This window comes from Acomys minous (assembly GCF_964271855.1).
Source record: "Acomys minous genome assembly, chromosome: 12".
NCBI classification, from domain to species: domain Eukaryota; kingdom Metazoa; phylum Chordata; class Mammalia; order Rodentia; family Muridae; genus Acomys; species Acomys minous.
Window position 1 is genome coordinate 68,399,731 of NC_140493.1, and position 18,874 is coordinate 68,418,604.

At 50.8% G+C, this 18,874-nt stretch overlaps 1 protein-coding gene across 1 annotated transcript in view; it reads left to right on the forward strand.

The window, feature by feature from the left end:
• The first annotated feature begins 7,701 nt into the window (after positions 1-7,701).
• Positions 7,702-18,874, forward strand: part of PITPNA (phosphatidylinositol transfer protein alpha) — a 36,210-nt gene continuing 25,037 nt past the window's right edge. The window contains exons 1-3 of the mRNA XM_084802873.1: positions 7,702-7,982; positions 12,349-12,379; positions 18,280-18,428. Of these exons, the coding sequence (XP_084658999.1) occupies positions 7,963-7,982; positions 12,349-12,379; positions 18,280-18,428 (200 nt within the window). The 5' untranslated portion in view covers positions 7,702-7,962. The remainder of the gene's footprint in view (positions 7,983-12,348; positions 12,380-18,279; positions 18,429-18,874) is intronic.

Genomic DNA, 18,874 nt, shown 5'->3' on the forward strand with positions numbered 1-18,874 from the left:
CTCCTCTGTGGTTCCCACGTCTCTCTCTCTGCCTGGATCACACTCTTGCTCAGGCTCCTCGCCCCTAGGGGAAAGCTTGGGGGTCTCTGCTGCTGGTTCGGAGTGGGGCTGACACTCAGGAGAGGGGGCAGTCAGAGGGGTGGGCCCACTCATGAGGACATGCAGGGAAAGGATGCTAAGATGTGAGCTGAGGGCTGCGAGCTTGGAAGGTGCACTCTGACCCTGACCCCGCCTTTGCTGTCACTATTCCCCACCTCCTCCCCACTTTGGATGGAGATAAAGATGTCTTCTCCGGTACAAGCAGAGCCGGAGCATAAGCTCTGTGGCCACACAGCAGTGTTGGACTTTGACCTCCACCTCAAGGGCAAACCAGGACTTGGGGATTGCAGCCCCACTCTACAGAGACAGCCGGCTATGGTCAGGTGGAGTGTGCCCCATGGGGCCAGATCTTCCGATGTTTTTTTTTTTCCCCTGAGAAGCTAGGAATCCCAAGTTTTGCATAAAATATCACCCTTTTCAAATGTTAGCTCAAAATAAGTTTTTAAAGAAAAATATCACAGCTGCTCAGATCTGTTTTAACCCTATGTAGGCCAGTGGGGAGGGGGAGGGGGAGGGTCCCCCTGCCTCAGGGATGCCAGGGCCTCCAGCCCAGCCTGGTAGGCCCAGCAGTGTTACCTCCCTTCAGCAATCATAGGGCTTTCTGTCTGTCTGTCTGTCTGTCTGTCTGTCTTGATTTTCTTAATTGCTTCTCTCTATTTCTCTCCCAGCTTGGCTCATAATGACTCCTGTTTGGAGACAGCAAATGGGTTAAACACTGAAATCTAATTCCTGAGGGGCATGAAGTTCTTATTTAGTCACAGAATTGTCAGGGACACTGAGCAGCTAGCCCTCAAGCCTGCTGACTCCTGTGCCCAGTAGGATCAGTTGGGTGCCCGAGTCATGGGTAATAGGGGTCATTTGTTTTTATTTTGTTGCTTTTTGTAGTCCTGGAGACAGAACTCAGCACCTGAAGCACACTAGGAGCCTCCCCACTGAGTTCCACCTGCACCCTGCTCTGCCTTGTCTGCCACCAGAGTGAATGTTCCTTGAGAGCTGGCACAAGCCCTGTCTTGGTCATTACTATACCTCTGGGGACTCAGATGGCACCAGTGTGAAATAGCTGCCCAGTAAACGCTGTGGGGATGAACTTTTAAAAGATGAGAGAGCCGGGTGTGATGGTTGCTGCTCGCCTGGGATCCCAGCAGCTTAGGCAGGAGGGGCAGGTGGGACAGTCAGGAGTTTGAGGGCAGCTTGGGCTACAAAGGGAAGCCCTGTCTTAAAGCCAGAGAGAGGAGTCAGGGAGACAGGCTAGGAGACCAGCACACACACCCTAGCCAGGTAGGCAGAAGATGGAAACTGAAACACAGTCTCCCTGAGATAGGCAGAGATGGGTTACAGGTATGGCTGTAACGGAGGTGGCAGCAAGGGCCGAGCCTTGAGACCCAGAGACACAAAGAGGAAGGGGGTGGGGGTGAGGCAGGGCAGGGAAACAGGCAAAAAAGAAGAGAGCTGCAAAGAGAAGAGAAAAGAAACAAAGGCTGAAGGCATGCCCGCCCCTCCCCTTCCCCCTCTCCCGGTCCAGAGTCCAGTTCAACAGGGAGATGAGGGGCTCCCAGCAAGAGAGATAGTAAGCTGATGGTGGGGCTGGAGAGATGGCTCAGCAAGTTCTAGGATATCCTGGGCTACACGGAGAAACCCTGACGTCAACAGCAACAAAAGTAAATAATAGTAAGTGAGAGAGATGACTCAGTGGTTAACGTTTGCTGCTCTTGCCAAGGACACAGGTTCATTTCCCAGTGACCACATCAGATGGCTCACACCCTCCTGTAACTCCTGCCCTAAGGAATCTAATACCCTTTCCCGGCCTCCTCAGACACCTGTACACATGTGGTATGTATGTTACATATACTGAGGCATGTGCACATACACAAGATAAAATAAATAAAAATCTTTAAAAAGAATTTCTGTCATTTTAATGTGTGTGTGTGTGTGTGTGTGTGTGTGTGTGTGTACGTGAGTGCAGAGCTATCAGACTTCCTGGAGCTACAAACAGTTATGACTTACCTGATAAGGGTTCTGGGAACTGAAGACAAATCCTCTGGAAAAACAGTCATTGCTCTGGGTTGGGGAGATGGCTCAGTGGTTAAGAGCACTGGCTGCTCTTACAGAGGACCCGGGTTCAATTCCCAGCACCCACATGGCAGCTCACAACTGTCTGTAACCTCAGTTCTTGGGGACCTGATGTCCTTTTCTGACCTACTTTGTTCCAGGCAACACAGTGGTACATAACACCCCCGCACAGAAAATAATAAAATAATTAAAACAGCATGGACGCCTGCTGCGTTCTGCAAATGCTGCGTTAAGTGCACAGGCCCCTTTAGTGAGTCCCTGGCTGCAAGTCCGTTATGCAGGCATTATCATTGTCCTCGCTTTACAAATGACGAGGCTAAGACACCACCGAGGGGTTAGTAATGTGCCCGATGCCACACAGGTAGGCACGTGTAAGGGCTGGGACTCTGAGGCATCAGGCACTGGGCATGGCTATTGTGTGGAAGCTGAGAGGGTGGGGCACAGACCGTGCATCTGAAAGCCTTTGCCTGGGTGAACCAAACTTGCTAGGGTAAAAGTGATGTAGGAAACACAGGTCAGGGTCTGGGGATGTGGCTCAGTTGACAGAGCTTGCCCAGCATGCATAAAGCCCTGGCTCACCCTCCATAACTACATAAACCAAGTGTCTTGACTCCTGGCTATAATCGTAGCCTTCAAGACGGGGAGGACACACCACTGGAAAATCAAGGTCATCCTTAGCTACACAGTAAGTTTGGGGTTAGCCTGGGCTACATAGAACACACACACACACACACTCACACACACACACACACACACACACACACACACACACACACACACAAAACTTAAAATGTGTTAAACATCCAGGCATGTTAAACAGCACTTGGGAGGCAGAGCCAGGCAGATTTCTGTAAATTCAAGGCCAGCCTGGTCTACAAAGTAAGCTCAGGATAGCCAAGGCCACACAGAGGAACCCTGTCTCAAAAAAACCAAACCAAAACAAAACAAAACAAAAAAACAGCACTACAAATTTAGATGGGGAAATTGGAATACGATTTGCAGGAAAGATAATAAGAATTTAAACCTGATGTGGCTGTTTGTGCCTATAATCCCAGCGTTCCTGAAAGAGGAGCATCACAGGTCCAGGCCAGCCTGGGCCACAAAGCCAGTTCAAGGCAAACCTGGGCTACATGGTGAGACTCTACCATGCTGGGCCATGACAGACTGCTTTAACCCTAGTGCTCTGGAGGCAGAGGCAGGGGGATCTCTGTGAGGTTGAAGGTAGCCTGGTCTACAGAGCAAATTCTAGGACATACAGACTCTGAGAGAGAGAGACAGAAAGAGACAGACTGACAGACAGACAGACAGACTTGGGTTTCATATCCTTAGTACCAGTACCAGAAGAAAGAAAAGGAAGGAAGGAAAGAAAGAAGGAAAAGAAAAGGAGGAAGGAAGGAAAAAAAAAAAGCCCCGTGAGGCGACTCTAGGAGTACGGTGCCTTGCTGCTAACCCTGACAGCCTGAGTTCAATCCAAGGGACCCATACCATGGAAGGAGAGAATGTTTACAAGTTGTTCTCTGTCCTCCGTGCACAACACAGTGTGGCGTGCCCATGCGCACACGAACACGCACACGTGCACACACACACGCATACATGCGCACTTTCTACAGTGTACATATATGGAATGGAAAAGCTGGCCCTCACATTCTGGGGTGTGTGTGTGTGTGTGGATTTTTTTGATTTTTGGCTTTTTTCTTTTTTCTTTCTTTTCTTTTAATTTTTAATTTTTATTTTTTATTTTTGGTTTTCTGAGACAGGGTCTCTATGTAGCCTTGGCTGTCCTGGAGTCACTTTCTAGACCAGGCTGGCCTCGAACTCATAGCAATCCGCCTGCCTCTGCCTCCGCGAGTGCTGGGATTAAAAGTGTGTGCCACTACTGCCCAGCTGGTTTTTGGTTTTTCGAAACAGGGATTCTCTGTGTAGCCTTGGCTATCCTGGACTTACTTTGTAGACCAGGCTGGCCTCAAATTCACAGAGATCCACCTGCCTCTGCCTCCCGAGTGCTGGGATTAAAGGTGTGTGCCACTACACCCGGCTATGTTGTTTGTTTATTTGAGAGATTTTTCTCTATGGAGCTCTGATTGCCCTAGAACTCTTTATGTAGAACAAGCTGGCCTCTAACTCACAGGGATTTGCCTGCCACTGCCTTTCTCCTGAGTGCCATCACTAAAAGTGTGGGTTACCACATCTGGGTTTTATAGCTTTTAAAAAATATTTTTGAGCTGGGTATGGTGGCGTATGCCTTTAATCCCAGCACTCAGAGGCAGAGGCAGAGGCAGGTGGATTGCTGTGAGTTTGAGGCCAGCCTGGTCTAGAAAGTGACTCCAGGACAGCCAAGGCTACACAGAGAAACCCTGTCTCGAAAAACCATATATATATATATATATATATTTTTTTTTTAATTAAAAGCTGGACTACTTCTTCAGAGTTTTTGTTGCTGTTGTTTTTAGTTTCTTCTTGTTGTTGTTGTTTTTGGACAGGGTCTTTTGTAGCCCAGGCTAGCTTCAAACTGAATGGATGGCAAAGGATGACTTTAAACTTCTTGCCTCTACCTCAGAAGTGTTGGGATTACAGGCATGAGCTACCAGACCTTGCTTATGTGGTACTGGGAGTTGAACCCGGGACTCTGCGGGTGCTGGGCAAGCCTTCTGCCAAGGGAACCACGTCTCCAGCCTTGATGTTTTGTGGTTTTAGTTCTGCTAGTGTGCAGTGTAGCCCTCCAAGCCCAGGCTTCAGGTTTCATCTCCTAATTTGCAGCAATTCCTCTGGCTTAACTGTCAAGGTTAATGCTGCCCCCGCCCCCCACGGGGCGGTCACCCAATTCAGCTTGAGTCACACTGGTCTCTTCTAGAAGCCACATCTGTACTTTCGTATCGGTCTCCTCGCCATTCAGCAAGGGAGGCGTCTTGTTTGCTTGGTCATGCCTTAGGTCTTCAGTGCCTAGAAAAAGACTTAGGATGGGGCCAGGTGCTCAATCAATATTTATTGGGTGAATGAGTAAATGTAGTCTCCCTAACTAGACTGTAAGTTCCCAGAGGGGCAGGATCTTCTTACTTCCTGGAGAGAGCCAGCATTTTCTAGAGAACTATCCATTGATACTGTGGAGGAGCAAAAGCCCTGTGCTGGAGGGTTGGGGGACCAGGGACCAGGCCACTTCCTCTCTTGGCCTGTCTTCAGTCTTGGCCCTGGATTTCTTTTTTTATTTCTTTTTTATTTTTTTATTTTGTTTTTTTTTCTCCTTTATTAATTTATTCTTGTTACATCTTAATGGTCATTGGCCTTGGATTTCTGGAGCTATTTCTTGCTCACGCTAGACTTTGATGAAGGAAGGGCCAATACGTGTAACAGTCAGAACAGCCCTGGTGACTGGCCCCAGCTGGGTGACAGTGTGGCCCCCTGCTGCTCCCCAGTTCCTTCCTGAGCCACTGTCTCAGGCTGTTCTCTCACTATGGCACCCAGATATTCTTCAAGAACCTCCCCTCCCCCACACCTGTTAGTCCCACTGGTTTGCCAACCCCTTTCCTGTATAGTACTGTTGGCCTCTTGGCCAATTTGTCATCAAGTCCCGCTTTGTTGTTGTTTTCATTTTCCTAGCCTGGACTTAGGCCGCTGCCTCCTCACTGGTGACCCTGCCTGTGTCCTCAGCATTCATAGGGAAACGTTATACTGTAAATCTCATCCCACGGCTAAAACCCTGGAATGCCCTCGAATGTCCTCTGTTGGCTTATAGCCCACATTATCATCACCCACTAGGACCCTTCCCTTTCCTAGCCCTTCAGCCTTCAAATTCAACGCTTCAGTTGTCTCTCCTCGTCCAGTGCTGGTCAGTTTCTCTCTAAGCTTGACATAAGCTAAGGACATCTGTAAAGTGGAAACATCAGTTGAGAAAATGTTCCTGTTAGATTTGCCTGACGGCAAGGCTGTGGGGGGCAGTTTTTGGATTAATGATTGATGTGGGAGAGCGCAGCTCACCCTGGTCGGTGTACCCCGAGCCTGGGCAGGTATTCCTGGGTTGCACAAGAAAGCGGGCAGAGCAAGCCGGTAAGCAGCATTCTTCTGCTTCAGTTCCGGTCTTCAGGTCCCTGCCTTGTCTTCCCTTGGTAATGGACTCTATCCTCAAAGACATAATAAACCGTTTCCTCTCCAAGTTACCTTTGGTCATGGTCTTTATCACAGCAATGGAAACCACACTAGGACAAGACCCCAAACACATCCTGGTCTCCTTGACGACAGCCTTTATAAAGCTTGCTTCAACTATCTGCTGTGCTTGTCCCTCCTCCGCATCTTGCCCTCAGGGATGCCTTTCCTCACAGTATTCCTCACACACACCAGGGGCCCTCCTGTGTAATCCCATCAAACGCAACTTTCACCCCTCACAGCCTGCTGGCTTTTCTTGTTGTGGTTCTAGGGTTGAACCTAGGGCCTCCTGCATAGGAGGCAAGTGCTCTACTACTGAGCTGTAGCCCAGCCCTCTCCTTACCTTTTTTATTTTTATTTTTTTCAAGATGGGATTTCTTTGTGTAACAGAGCCCTGGCTGTCCTGGACTCTCTTTGTGGACCAGGCTGGCCTCGAACTCACAGAGATCTGCTTGCCTCTGCCTCCCAAGTGCTGGGATTAAAGGCGTGGGCCACCACCGCCCAGCCTTTCCTTAGCTTTTATGAGACAGTGGCTTACTAAATTGTTCAGGTAGGCTTTGAATTTCCCATCCTTCTGCCCCGGCTCCCAGCTAGCTAGGATTATAGCCTATGCAGCCCCTTTCATTCTAATGGTCTGTTACCTTCAGCCATCACCTGCCTCCCATCCATTCCATCTCCAGATTCCTAAGGACAAGAGAGTGCCAGTCTTGTTCCCTCTACCCAGGATAGGCCAAGCTCAGGTACAAGAGCTTGGCTGGATGAGAAGATACTAAATTACAATCTCAGCTACACCCAGCACTCAGGAGCCAGAGGCACGTGATCTCTATGCCTTTGAGGCCACCCTGGTGAACAGAACGAGTTCTAGTTATAGGACAGTCAGAGATACTTAGCGAGACCTTGTCTCAAAATCCTCCTCCTTCTCCTCATCACCATCTCAGCGACGTCATGAAGATGTGATGAGCAAGCCTAACTTTTGCCGCCTTCTCACCTGTGAATAAGGACAGTAAAAGCACCTTTCTGGTGGAATTGTGAGTCAAGTATTTAGAGAACACATATACACATTTTTTTATTTTTTATTTTTTTGGTGCATCCAAATTAGGCAAGTTGTTCGTGGCTAAACCAAATCGCCTCTTGGCCCATTTTATTTTTGACACGCTTGGCTCTCAACACACCCACCAGAGACGACCTATCATACAGGTACAGCAGCCCCTTTGTTGAAGAGCATTCACACGAGAGGTGTCTCTTTACTTCCTGAGCGCCAAACCTGCCCTGGGCCCAACTTGGACGCTGCTGACATGGATCCGGAGCCACGGCCCATTTAAGGGTGGAGGGACGGGCCCGGGAAGGCCCCGCCCCGCGTGAGGTCAGCGCGCACTGCTGCGTCTGACGCTCTGGTTGCCGCAGAGACGCCCCGCCCCCGCGCGGCGCTGCGGAACCGGAGCTCCGGGCGGCGTCGGCAGAGGCGCGGGAGGTGGCGAGGCCAGGGCAGGGCGGCAGGAGCCCGCACGTCGACCGCAGCGAGAGCAGCGGGGACAGAGCAGACCACGACGAAGGCGCACAGGCAGCCGGGCCGGGCCGGGCCACCGGGAGAGCGGCCGCCGGGAAGCGGGCGGGAGGCCGGGCTGGCAGCTGGCAGCCTCCGATCCGCGAAGCGACATGGTGCTGCTCAAGGAGTAGTGAGTGTCGGGTCGGCAGTGCGGAAGCGAGGCGGAAGGGAGGGTCTGGATGACGGCCGCGAAGGCAGATCGCCTGGCCCGGGATGGAGAACACCGGATGAGGCTGTTGGGCTGCCTAGCGGGGACGAAGAGGACAGCGGGGGCTGGACGGGGCCTGATGAGGTGGGGTTGGAGGGGCCAGAGGGTGACAGACAGCACCTGAGGTGAGACTGGATAAGCCAGAGAGGAGGCCGAGAACCGGTGCGAGCCGGAGAGGGCCTGAGGAGGGGTCAAGGGGACAGGGAGAGCAAGAGGAGGCTTGAGGAGGGGCCCGGGGAATGGAGAGCGCTGGATGTTATGTGGCCCTATAGTGGGCGCTGGGCGATGAAGGGGCAGCCGGAACTGCCGGAGTGACTGAGGAGTTGTATAAGGGGCCAAGGAACAGTGGGACAAGGGCAGGCAGCGCGCCGGTGAGTTGTCTGACGGTGGGGAGGGGTTTGAGGCTGAGCTGTATCAATGGGCAGGGAAGATCAGATAAGATAGCTCCTGGGTGGAGGGGAGGAGTGCCGAGGCAGAACCTGGGGCATGGACAGCGGCTGCCTTAGGCAGCAGGGGAAGGATTGTAATAATTGGTTGCAGGGAAAAAAAAAAAAGACTTCAGTCGGGGCCAGGCCTGGGTGATGAGGTGAGAGAGAAAACATAGGGGACACAGATAACAGGGATGGCTGGAGTGACATGGTACGTAAGTAGTAGGTGCAGGAGAGGAGGCTTTTGAAGGAAGCTCGGATGCCTGCTTAGGACTTGGCCACACTTGAATGAAGAGTCTAGGAAATACTGGGCAGGTTCCGAAGTGACGCGAAGGAGTTCCTGTGACAGAGAAGGACAGGAAGTTAGCAGGACACAAGACCATCCAGGAAGCTGGTATAAGAATGCATACGACGCCTAATGGAGGCGATGGGGACCAAGACAGGGACATCCCAGTCTTAGGGGATTCTGGGTGTTGGACCAGAGAGATGAGGACTTGAAGGGATGGAGGAGGTCCCACAGATACTTTCCGGGTGTGGAGCTGCTGTTTTGGGGGATGGGCAAGGCTTGCCAGGAGGTAGATGGTTGCTCCTGGATCTCAGATGGGGCTATTTGCATTGCTAAGTCTTTTAGACAGTGTGACCCACTCCTGAAGATCATGGTTCCCAGTGACCTTCCCAGGACTTTCTACTCTCCTCCGGGGAGAGATCAGATGTGTATAGACTTTTATGGTGAAGCTAAACTTCCCTGGAAGGGGGGGGGGAGGTGTGCTCCTAAGCCCCAGACGGTCAAGAAATGGGAAATGTCCAAGTAGAGAGAAACTTGTGAAACTCTTAAGAGACCAAGCGAGCGTGCAGAGGACTCTTTCCTCCTTGTCAGGGAAGGCACTGTGACCGCCCCACAGGGTTTGCTGCTTGGAGGTGTTTAAGATGTTGAAGACACAGTGTGCAGTTTGAATGACAGATGAGGTAGGGAGCCAGACGTCTTCCGTACCTTGACTCTTTCCTGAAGAACATTATTTGGAGCCCTCCCCCTGCCCTCCCCCCCCTCTCCCCAGCCCATCTCTTGATGTCCAGTCTGCTGGTAATCCAGCCAGAGCTCAGAGCTTTATGTGGGGAAGAGTAACACGAAGTGCCAGTGCTCTCCAAGGAGAACATGGTGGACTTTGCATTTTAATCCTGTGTCCCACGTGAACCCTACAGTCTGCAGAAATGTGAGGTTTTGAAAAGGTCACTCTGAGGAAGGAAGGGCCTTCTGAAGAGATGAGGTGGATTTGGGAGGCAGGCATGCCTTTCCTGTTCTTTGTTCTCCCCACTTGGAGCCTGCCAGGGCCAGGGCCAGGGCCAGGGGTGCCTGTGATGCAGACCCTGCCGGGCATCTGTATGTCCTTCCGGATGGACTTGTACCCTGTGTTGTGTGTGTGTGTCCCTGGGCGGGGGACAGGGTGAGACACTGTGGTTGCAGTGCTGCAGCTCTGAGAAGGATGCAAGTGAAGGTCGTGCCGGGGTGAGCATGGCTCCGGTCTTGGCCCAGCTGGGACCCCCTGGCCCTATCCTTTTGAATTGTCCCTGTGGCTGCTCAGGTGGTTTTGTTCCGAGGGGGCGAGTGAGAAATGCCTGGGCGTGTGGACAGAAGCAGGCTCCGGCATCCTTGAAGGCACTGACTGGTGCTAGTTTGTCCCGTGGGGCGGCTTGGATCTGAGGGTCCTTGTCCCTGTTGATTTTTCTGACACTTCCTCTCACAGGATTTTCCCTGATTTGATTTCTGCACATTCTTCGAGGTGATTTTTGCTGTGTTCTTGAAGATAAAAGGCATATTGTTTTCCAGGAAGTTTCTTCTGAGGGTGCAGAAATTCTTCCCTCTAAGCTGGAAGCACTTCTCTGCACAGTTGGCTTTTTCTTATGGGAGGGTTTATGTGACTCAATTTTTTTTGGAAGAAGGGAGTTAGCAGGCAGTAAAGACTCAGAGCCTGTTTTATTTTATTTTTCCTGCTCGATGCCTGGCTTTTACTGCAATGTCTGTGTGTTTTCTTGCTGCCCGGGAGAACTTGTGGGACTAGGGAATACTAGCTGTTTTTGCAGCTTGGAGGAAGAGGGCACAGCGGCTTCCAGCAAGGCTCTGAGAGCTGGGAATCTCAGCTTTGCCTCTTCTGTATCTTATTTACGTAGTTATTTTTATTTTTTATTTTGAGACAGGATCTCTGTAGCCCTGGCTGTCCTAGAACTCATTTTGTAGACCAGGCTGGCCTCAAACTCAGAGATCTGTTTGCTTCTGCCTCCTGAGTGCTGGGATTAAAGGTGTATGCCACCACCACTGGTCTCCACTTGTTCCCCCCCCTCCATGGTTTCTCTGTATAATAAGTCCTGGGTGTCCTGGACTCACTTTGTAGACCAGGCTGGCTTCTAAGTCACAGAGATCTGCCTGCTTCTGTCTTTCAAGTGCTGGGATTAAAGTCATGCGCCACCACACCCGGCTTTTTTTTTTTCCCCCTTCGAGACAGGGTTTTTCTGTGTAATCTTGTCTTTCCTGGACTCGTTTTGTAGAACAGGCTGGCCTCAAACTCAGAGATTCGCCTGCCTCTGCCTCCAATTGCTGGGATTACGGGCGTGCACGACCACTTTTGTTGTTGTTGTTGTTGTTTGGTTTTGGTTTTTCGATACGGGGTTTTCTCTGTGTAGCCTTGGCTGTCCTAGACTCATTTTGTAGACCAGGCTGGCCTCGAACTCACAGCGATCCACTTGCCTCTGCTTCCCGAGTGCTGCTGGTTTTAAAGGCATGCGCCACCACATCTGGCTCTTTGTTTTGTTTTTTTAAACATGGTTTTACCATGCAACTTCTGGATGGCCTAGAACTCTCTAATTAGACCAGGCTAGACTCAAACTCACAGAAACCACTTGCCTCTCCTTTTGAGTCTGTCAAGGCCTTTCTTTTCAGCTTTCTGAGGGCAAAGCATGGCACTGGGGGTCAGCCACTGGTCTTTACAGTTGCAGTCGGTGGGAGAAGTGCCTGTAGTCCTCTCAGCCTCTGGAGTTCTGACCCTCTTGAGGACTTTGCTCGCCATGAGCTTATTTGTGGCACCTCCAACAAGTGGAGGTGATGAAAATGGAGGAGGAAAGAAAGTGGTGGATTGGGGTGCCTTTGATCTCCCGGAGGTCAGAGCTGGGTGTCATCTTTTCAAGCTGCATGAAGGAGCTTGTGGTGTGCCATCCTTGGAGAGCAGAGGTGCTTAAGCCTCTGAGGAATTGGCCCCTTCATAGCCATTGGCCGTGAGTGCTGGTGTTGGGACTCTGGGCCCACTGCCGTGCATCCTCCCCAGGGCCACAGGCTTTGGCTGAGTCCTTGGCATGATGAGCATGCGCTATCAGCTCCTCTGTTTTACTAGACACATTAGCAAGTCTTTTTTGTTTTTGTTTTTGTTTTTGTTTTTCAAGACAGAGTCTCTCTGTGTAGCCTTGGCTGTCCTAGACTCACTTTGTAGACCAGGCTGGCCTCGAACTCACAGGGATCCACCTGCCTCTGCCTCCTGAGTGCTGGGATTAAAGGCGTGCGCCACCACGCCCGGCTCACTAGCAAGTCTTGTTGGGGAAGAGACGGTTGAGGGAGTGGGAGAGAAAGATGCTACTGAGTGGCCTGAGAGCTAGGTAGTGGGGAATTCAGGTTTGCTCTCAGTCACAGGATTCTAAATGGGATTCCAGAAGGCGAAGGGGAGCCCAGCCTTGTAGCAGAGGGCCATTCCCTCCTGGGTTTTTGTCAGTGAGGAAAGGGTTGGATGCCACAAGGTATGGCTGCTGTGCTGAGGGGTGCTTTGAGAGCCTTGGGCTGCCGAGCTTGGAACTAATACTCTCTTTTCCCTCTCTTGTAGTCGAGTCATCCTGCCTGTGTCTGTAGATGAGGTAAGTCCCCTCCCCTCTTCCCCCCCCCCCCCCATCTCATCCATAGTTGCTCGTAAGTACCTGTGAACAGCGGCTTAGTTAAGTTGGGAGTGGCCCACTACTTGTGTAGCTTTCCGTTTTTTGTTTTAATACAGAGCTAACCAAGGCTCGGTTCAGATATTCCTGGTGCCACTCTGCTAAAGGAGGCCACTTCTGCAGTGAATCTGGGTACCTGGGCAGAGTCCATCACAAGCTGCTGACCTGCTGGGCAGCTGTTCTTCACTGCTGGCATTGGACTCTGGGGCGAGTGATTGATGAGCCCCCAGTATGTGCATATGTAGGGTCTCCATGCCCAGCTAGGGATAGAGCTCTGGCTATGAAGCAAACCAACAAGGCCAGAGATCTCTGAGTCTCCAGCCATGCTGGGAGACCGCTGGAAAGACCAAGGCACAGAACCTTCCTTTTACGGGGAGCAGAGGATGACAAATGGGCTTGGCTTGCCCTCCATCCTTTTATGGTGCCTAGGTCTCACAGCCCTGTGCATTTGGAGCTGGCAGCAGTAGTTGCCACTAGGAGGTTCATAGGCTGTGCTGACTCAGAGCTGTCTCTTGGATAGAGAAAACTGTCACGGAACCTCCCTTGTCCCGCCCTTTTTCTGAACTTCCTCTATTCTCCCTTCCTGGGGAAGCTTCTTTTTTTTTTTTTTTTTCTCCTTTGAATCCACAGCTGAAGGCCAACCTGAACCCCCAGTTGTGGCTTCATTTCTTGTTCCTGTGGGACCAATGGGAATCCTGTGCTCCACACAGGAGTCAGCCCTCTGAGAAATAAAAGCAGGCCAGCAGAGCCCAGAGCTTTCCTCTCTCTCTTTCTCTCTCTCCCTCTCCCCCTCCCTCTCTCCCTCTCTCTCTCTTTTCTTTTTTTTCTGGGACAGGGTTTCTCTATGTAAAGGAGACATCTGGTTACAGTGGCAGAAGAGTTAATAAATCAGAGTTTGAGGCCAACTTGGGCATACAGTGAGATTCCATCTCATGATAAAATTAATAAATTAATTAAAAATGGAGTAGCTCACATTTCTAAGCCTGACCCTTGGGAAGATGAGACAGGATGATCAAAGCTGAGCTACAAAGTGAGTTTCAGGACATCCTGGGCTACAGAGGGGTAACCTGTATCAAAAAATTATAAAGCTGGGCGTGGTGGCACATTCCTGTAGTCCCAGAGCTCAGAAGGCAGAGGCAGGTGGATCTCTGAGTTTGAGGCCAGGCTGGTCTACTCGGCAAGTCCCAGGCTAGCCAGGGCTACACAGTGAGAGCCTATCTTTAAGAAAAAAAGGAATGCCAGGCGTGGTGGCGCTCACCTTTAATCCCAGCGCTTGGGAGGCAGAGGCAGACGGATCACCATGAGTTTAAGGCCAGCCTGGTCTACAAAGTGAGTCCAAGACAGCCAAGGCTACACAGAGAAACCCTGTCTCGAAAAGCCAAACACCACCCCCACCCCATTAAAAAAAAAAAAAAAAGGAAAGAAAAAGAAACCCAGGAAGCACAGGGTGGAGGAAGGAAGAAGAGATAGACAGATAGACACATATACATACATCGAGGGACATAAGGAAAAGGAAATGGCTAGACAGGCTATGCTATATGGAGCCACCTGAAATGGAAACCAGGTCCCTGGGTATTAGCTTTGAGAGAGCCAACCTACTCCCTTTGAGGGCCTTGCTGTCATTATATAAAACAGCAAGTGAGTTCAAGGCCATCTTGGTTTACATAAGGAGTTCTGGGTAGCCTGGGCTACTTAGTGAGAACCTATCCTTAAGAGGAAAAAAAAAAAAGGCAAGTAACATGATTTTCCAACAGAAAGCCACTGTGGCTCTTACCTTGAATTTGTAGTCTGATGGCTGTCTCTGCTGTACAGGACAGTCCTTGCCCCACAAGCTGGGTGTGGTGGCGCATGCCTGTAATCCCCTGTGCTTAAGGCAGAGGCAGAAGGGTCTGTGAGTTCAAGGCCAGCCTGGTCTACTAAGCAAGTTCCAGGACAGCCAAGGCTACACAGAGAAACCCTGTCTTGAAAACTCAAGGAAAAATAAAAAGAAAGAAGGATTTTCGTCAGGGGTGTGGGGTCTCTGGAGGGGCCAAAGGCTGAGACTGTGAGAACGCTGCAGGGCGTGGGGGGGCACAGACTTGTCTACAAGAAGCCCCCTGTTTCTCTGACCACTCATGGTGAGAACATCCACAGCTGGCAGTTCTAGCTTGTGGTGTTTTGCAGCACGGAGGAAGTGGTGAGACGGGCAGGGTAATCAGAGCTTGGCTAAGTAGACGCTTGGGAAGTGAAGTGCACACTGGTTTCGCCTCAGCTGTCTGAGGTGCTGGTCAGCCTGTTCTCAGCAAGAGCACACCTGCAGGAAAACAGCACGCTGCCGGGGCAAAGCTGCTCTGTCCACAGCTTCAACTTAGTTCCGAATAATCAGAAAATTCTAGAATGGGGGGAGTGAAGAAGAAAGAAGTAAAGAACAACCCCCCCCCTAGAGTCTCTGTCAGTTACCCCTTCTGACTCACTGTTCCCATGAGAACAGTCCAGCGTCATGCCATGTGACTGGCAGATTCACTTTTTACATCGGAGACCCTGCCTTGAGTTCCTTGGAGCTTCTGATTTGGGGAGAAAAAAAGGGGAAGAGACGGCCATGGATTTACAGTCGTCCTGATGGCCTGAATCGATATCTGGGGGCCAGAATTAGTTTGTTTGGCTAGAGCCTTTGGTGTCACACTACCTTGGGTTTCCAGGCTTCCTGTGGCAGGGCAAGAACACCCTGGCTGTTTGACATGGGTGTGTCTGCCAGCGGTTCCTGGCCCACCTTCTGTGCCCAGGGCAGACTCAGGGGGGAACCATTCCTGTGTGGAACCTGGCCTGACAGGTCTGTATGGGCGGGCCAACAGAAGACTGTTTTTCTTGCCTTTTGTGTTTGTTGCTTGTTTGTTTCTGAGACAGCAAATCCTGTGGCTAGCCTTATGCTCAGTGTGTGGCTCACAGTGGCTTTAAACTAATTCGTGGTAGTCCCCGTGGCTCAGCCTCCTGTGTGCTGGGATGACAGGTTTGGGCCGCCTGTGCCCAACTGCATTGCGTTTTCATTATGTGTGTCAGTCAGTGTCTGTTGCACATTTCCTCGCCCTCCGTTCCTACTCATTGGTTATCTCAGTGGTAGAGTCTCTGGGACAAGGGGTGACTCTCAGGGCAAAATAACATTATCCTCAGCCTCAGGAAGTTGGAATCCTGGTCTCCCTGGGGCTCCTTATCTGATTTTGTGGTGTGGCCCCCACCCCTAACTGCCACCCTAGCTTGTATCTGGCAGCCTTCCCAGGATGCAGACCGGCTGTGGCCCAGGGAACCTTCTGAGGTGAAGTGTCCCTCACTTGTGCTTTGTGCAGATCTGTCTTCTTTACATCTGGATTAACAAAACTGCCTCACTTGTCTCATTGGGATTAAAGGATCAGAATATCAAGGGAGATTAAAGGGGAAGAGGCCAGCACGCAACCTGATCCTCTTAGAGCCTGCCCCTGCAGGGAATCCCTGAAGACCTTGGTCTTTGCTGGCCCCTGCCCCCGCCCCAAGGAACACTACTAGCAGGCTGCAGCTGGTGTGGCCCACAGGCCCTCTCCCTGGCCTGTCCTTTAGGATGTGCTGAGTCAGTTGTCCAGTGGCCTGTGACTCTTCTCCACAGCAGAGCTCCTGCTGCTTCCTGTGGGGAAGCCCTGCCTTCGCCAACCCTGACCCACTTGGTGTGAGGCTTCAAGTGTGCCTTACCAGGTAGTCAGACTGCAAAGGTCCAAGGGGCATGTGAGGACCCATGAGGCACCAAAGCAGCACTGGTACTGCTCAGGATTAGCAAGATCGAGGTAACTGGCTCTTACTCTCTCACGTGTTTCTCTTGATGAGATTAACTGAGCCTTGTTCACTTGCCTTTTCTTGGCACTCTGCTGGGTTTTTGCTTTGGAAACTTGGGCTTTAGGCTTTGTGGTAAGCAGTGAACTGCCCTGATCCACTGTTTCTGCCTTTAGAAGTTTCCTTGCACTGCTTAGGGGGCTAAGGTAGAGAAGGCGTCCGGGTGTGACAGAGCAGACCGGGAGCTCTGCTTTCTGCTCTGGTTGGCAGCAGTGTGCCCTACAGTGGTGTTGGTGGCAGATGCCAGAGGTACAGCCATTCAGTTTTAATCTCAGAGAGAGAATATCTCTAGTCTTACCTCTAGAGGTACCAGGAGTTCAGGGGAGGGTGCAGAGGGCAAGGTGCAGCTTGGGTAGTTGAGGTCTTGTCTGTCTTTCTGTGGCCTTCTTGGCCCTGGCAGCCATGGGGAAGCTAAGTCTTTAGAATAGATGTAATCTGCTCTGCACTGCTCATTTCTTTCTTTCTTTTGTTCCCTCACCTCCCAAACATGATCTCAACTATCCTAGAATTTCTGATGTTGGCCAGGTTGACCTTAAGCTCACATAGATTGACCTGCTCTGTCTCCCCAGTGCCAAGATTACAGCCCACCATGCCCAGAGTCTTCGTTATGTTTTTTCTTTCCAGATAATTTCTCTTAGAAATAGGGGTGGGGTGGGGGCTAGGTCTAGACACTGTCTTTTAAAAATACATATAATATATTAAAATATAGAATATATTTATAATATAATATATAATATAACTACATATTATATATGTATATATAATATATGCATATAGATATGTTTTTCAAGACAAGGTTTCTTTGTGTAACAGTCCTTGGCTATCCTGGACTTGATTTTTGTAGACCAGGCTGGCCTTGAACTCAGTGATCTGCCCACCTCTGCCTCCCAAGCCCTGGGATTAAAGGCATGCGCCACCACACCTGGCAACACTGTCTTTAAGTCATCAGTTCTACACCAAGCTGTCCTGAAGGGGTCAGAGGAGGTCAGTGACTTGATAGGGTGACATGTGACTCAAATAAAGGAGAATCAGGCTTTTGCCATCTCGCAGCTGCCAAGACAGAGGGGGTGCACAGCCAGCACAGCCTGGGGGAGGGGCCTGTAATGCAGGAGTAGGGGCATTGCTTCAGCCCACTGCAAATGGGGCAAGTTGTGTTTGAGAGGTTCCGAGGTCCCTGCAGGGTGAGGAAGCCACACAGGAGAAGAAGCAAATGGGCTGAGCCAGTTTTTGCCTGAGGTTGTGGAGTACTGCAGCATAGGTTAAGTGAAGATCCTGGCGTGCCAGAAGGAGACGGAGAGAAAACTAGAGCAGGGTCCAGGCCAAACGAGAGCCTGGACTATGTAATGCTTTCTGGATGGTGCTGTGAGATTAAAGTGTAGTGTATGCTCTCTTTAAACTCATGGTCTTGAAGCCAGGCATGGTGGCACACACCTTTAATCCCAGCACTCGGGAGGCAGAGGCAGAGGCAGGCAGATCCCTGTTGGAGGCCAGACTGGTCTACAAAGTGATGTCCAGGACAGTAAGGGCAATTACACAGACAAACTCTGTCTTGAACCCCCTTCCCAAAAAAAAAAAACAAAACAAAACCAAAAAACAAAACAAAACAAAAACCCAAAAACAACCAAACAAAAAAACTCATGGGTTTGTAAAAATAGGAAGATGAAACTGAATGTTTCTGATAGTTAAAGTGATCCTCCAGTCCCAGCTATGTGTGAAGACTGATGTAGGAAAACAAAACAAAACAAAAGGGTTGAGGATATAGCTTCTTGGTTGAATACTTACCTAGCAGCCTCCTATGCTTAAGGCCCAGGGTTCAATACTTAGCCCTGGGGGCGGGGGCATAGGTGGGGAGTAAAAGAAAGTAAAAACAAGTGTGAGGTGCTGCAGAGCAGAGGTCTCCGTGGCTTTGGGGAGGTCTCTGACAAGGACTGTACTTGCACCTGAGCCGTGCGTGCGTGCTGCCACTGACGCCCGTCTCTTTGCTTCTTCAGTATCAAGTGGGGCAGCTGTATTCTGTGGCTGAAGCGAGTAAAAATGAAACTGGTGGTGGGGAAGGCGTGGAGGTCCTGGTGAACGAGCCCTACGAGAAGGACGACGGAGAGAAAGGCCAGTACACACACAAGATCTACCACCTACAGAGGTAAGTGAGCCGGGCGCCGGGCAGGCACGTGCTGCCGTCGGGTACGTGGCACTGTCTCCGGGCCATAGGCTGGCAGCCCGGGTTGCTTCATCCGTCAGACTGGGTGTGGGTGGAACTTCCTAGTTCATTTAAAGATCTTCTTTCTCTGTTATTTAAAAAGAAAATAAAAATATAAAAAAGCAGCTGGGCTGTGGTGGCACACGCCTTTAATCCCAGCTCTGGGGAGGCAGAGGCAGGCGGATAGCTGAGTTTGAGGCCAGCCTGGTCTAGAGAGTGAGTTCATTGTCGTCTGATGAAATCCTGGCTTTTCTGTTGTTGCTGCCCTGATGAAGGGACAGTGTGAACCCGTGGGGTCTCAGGCGTGCCAGGGACAGGGCGGAGCGAGCAGCTCTGTGTCTAAGCAGGTTTCCCGTGTTGTCTGCTCACTGAACTCAGTGGCAGAGCGA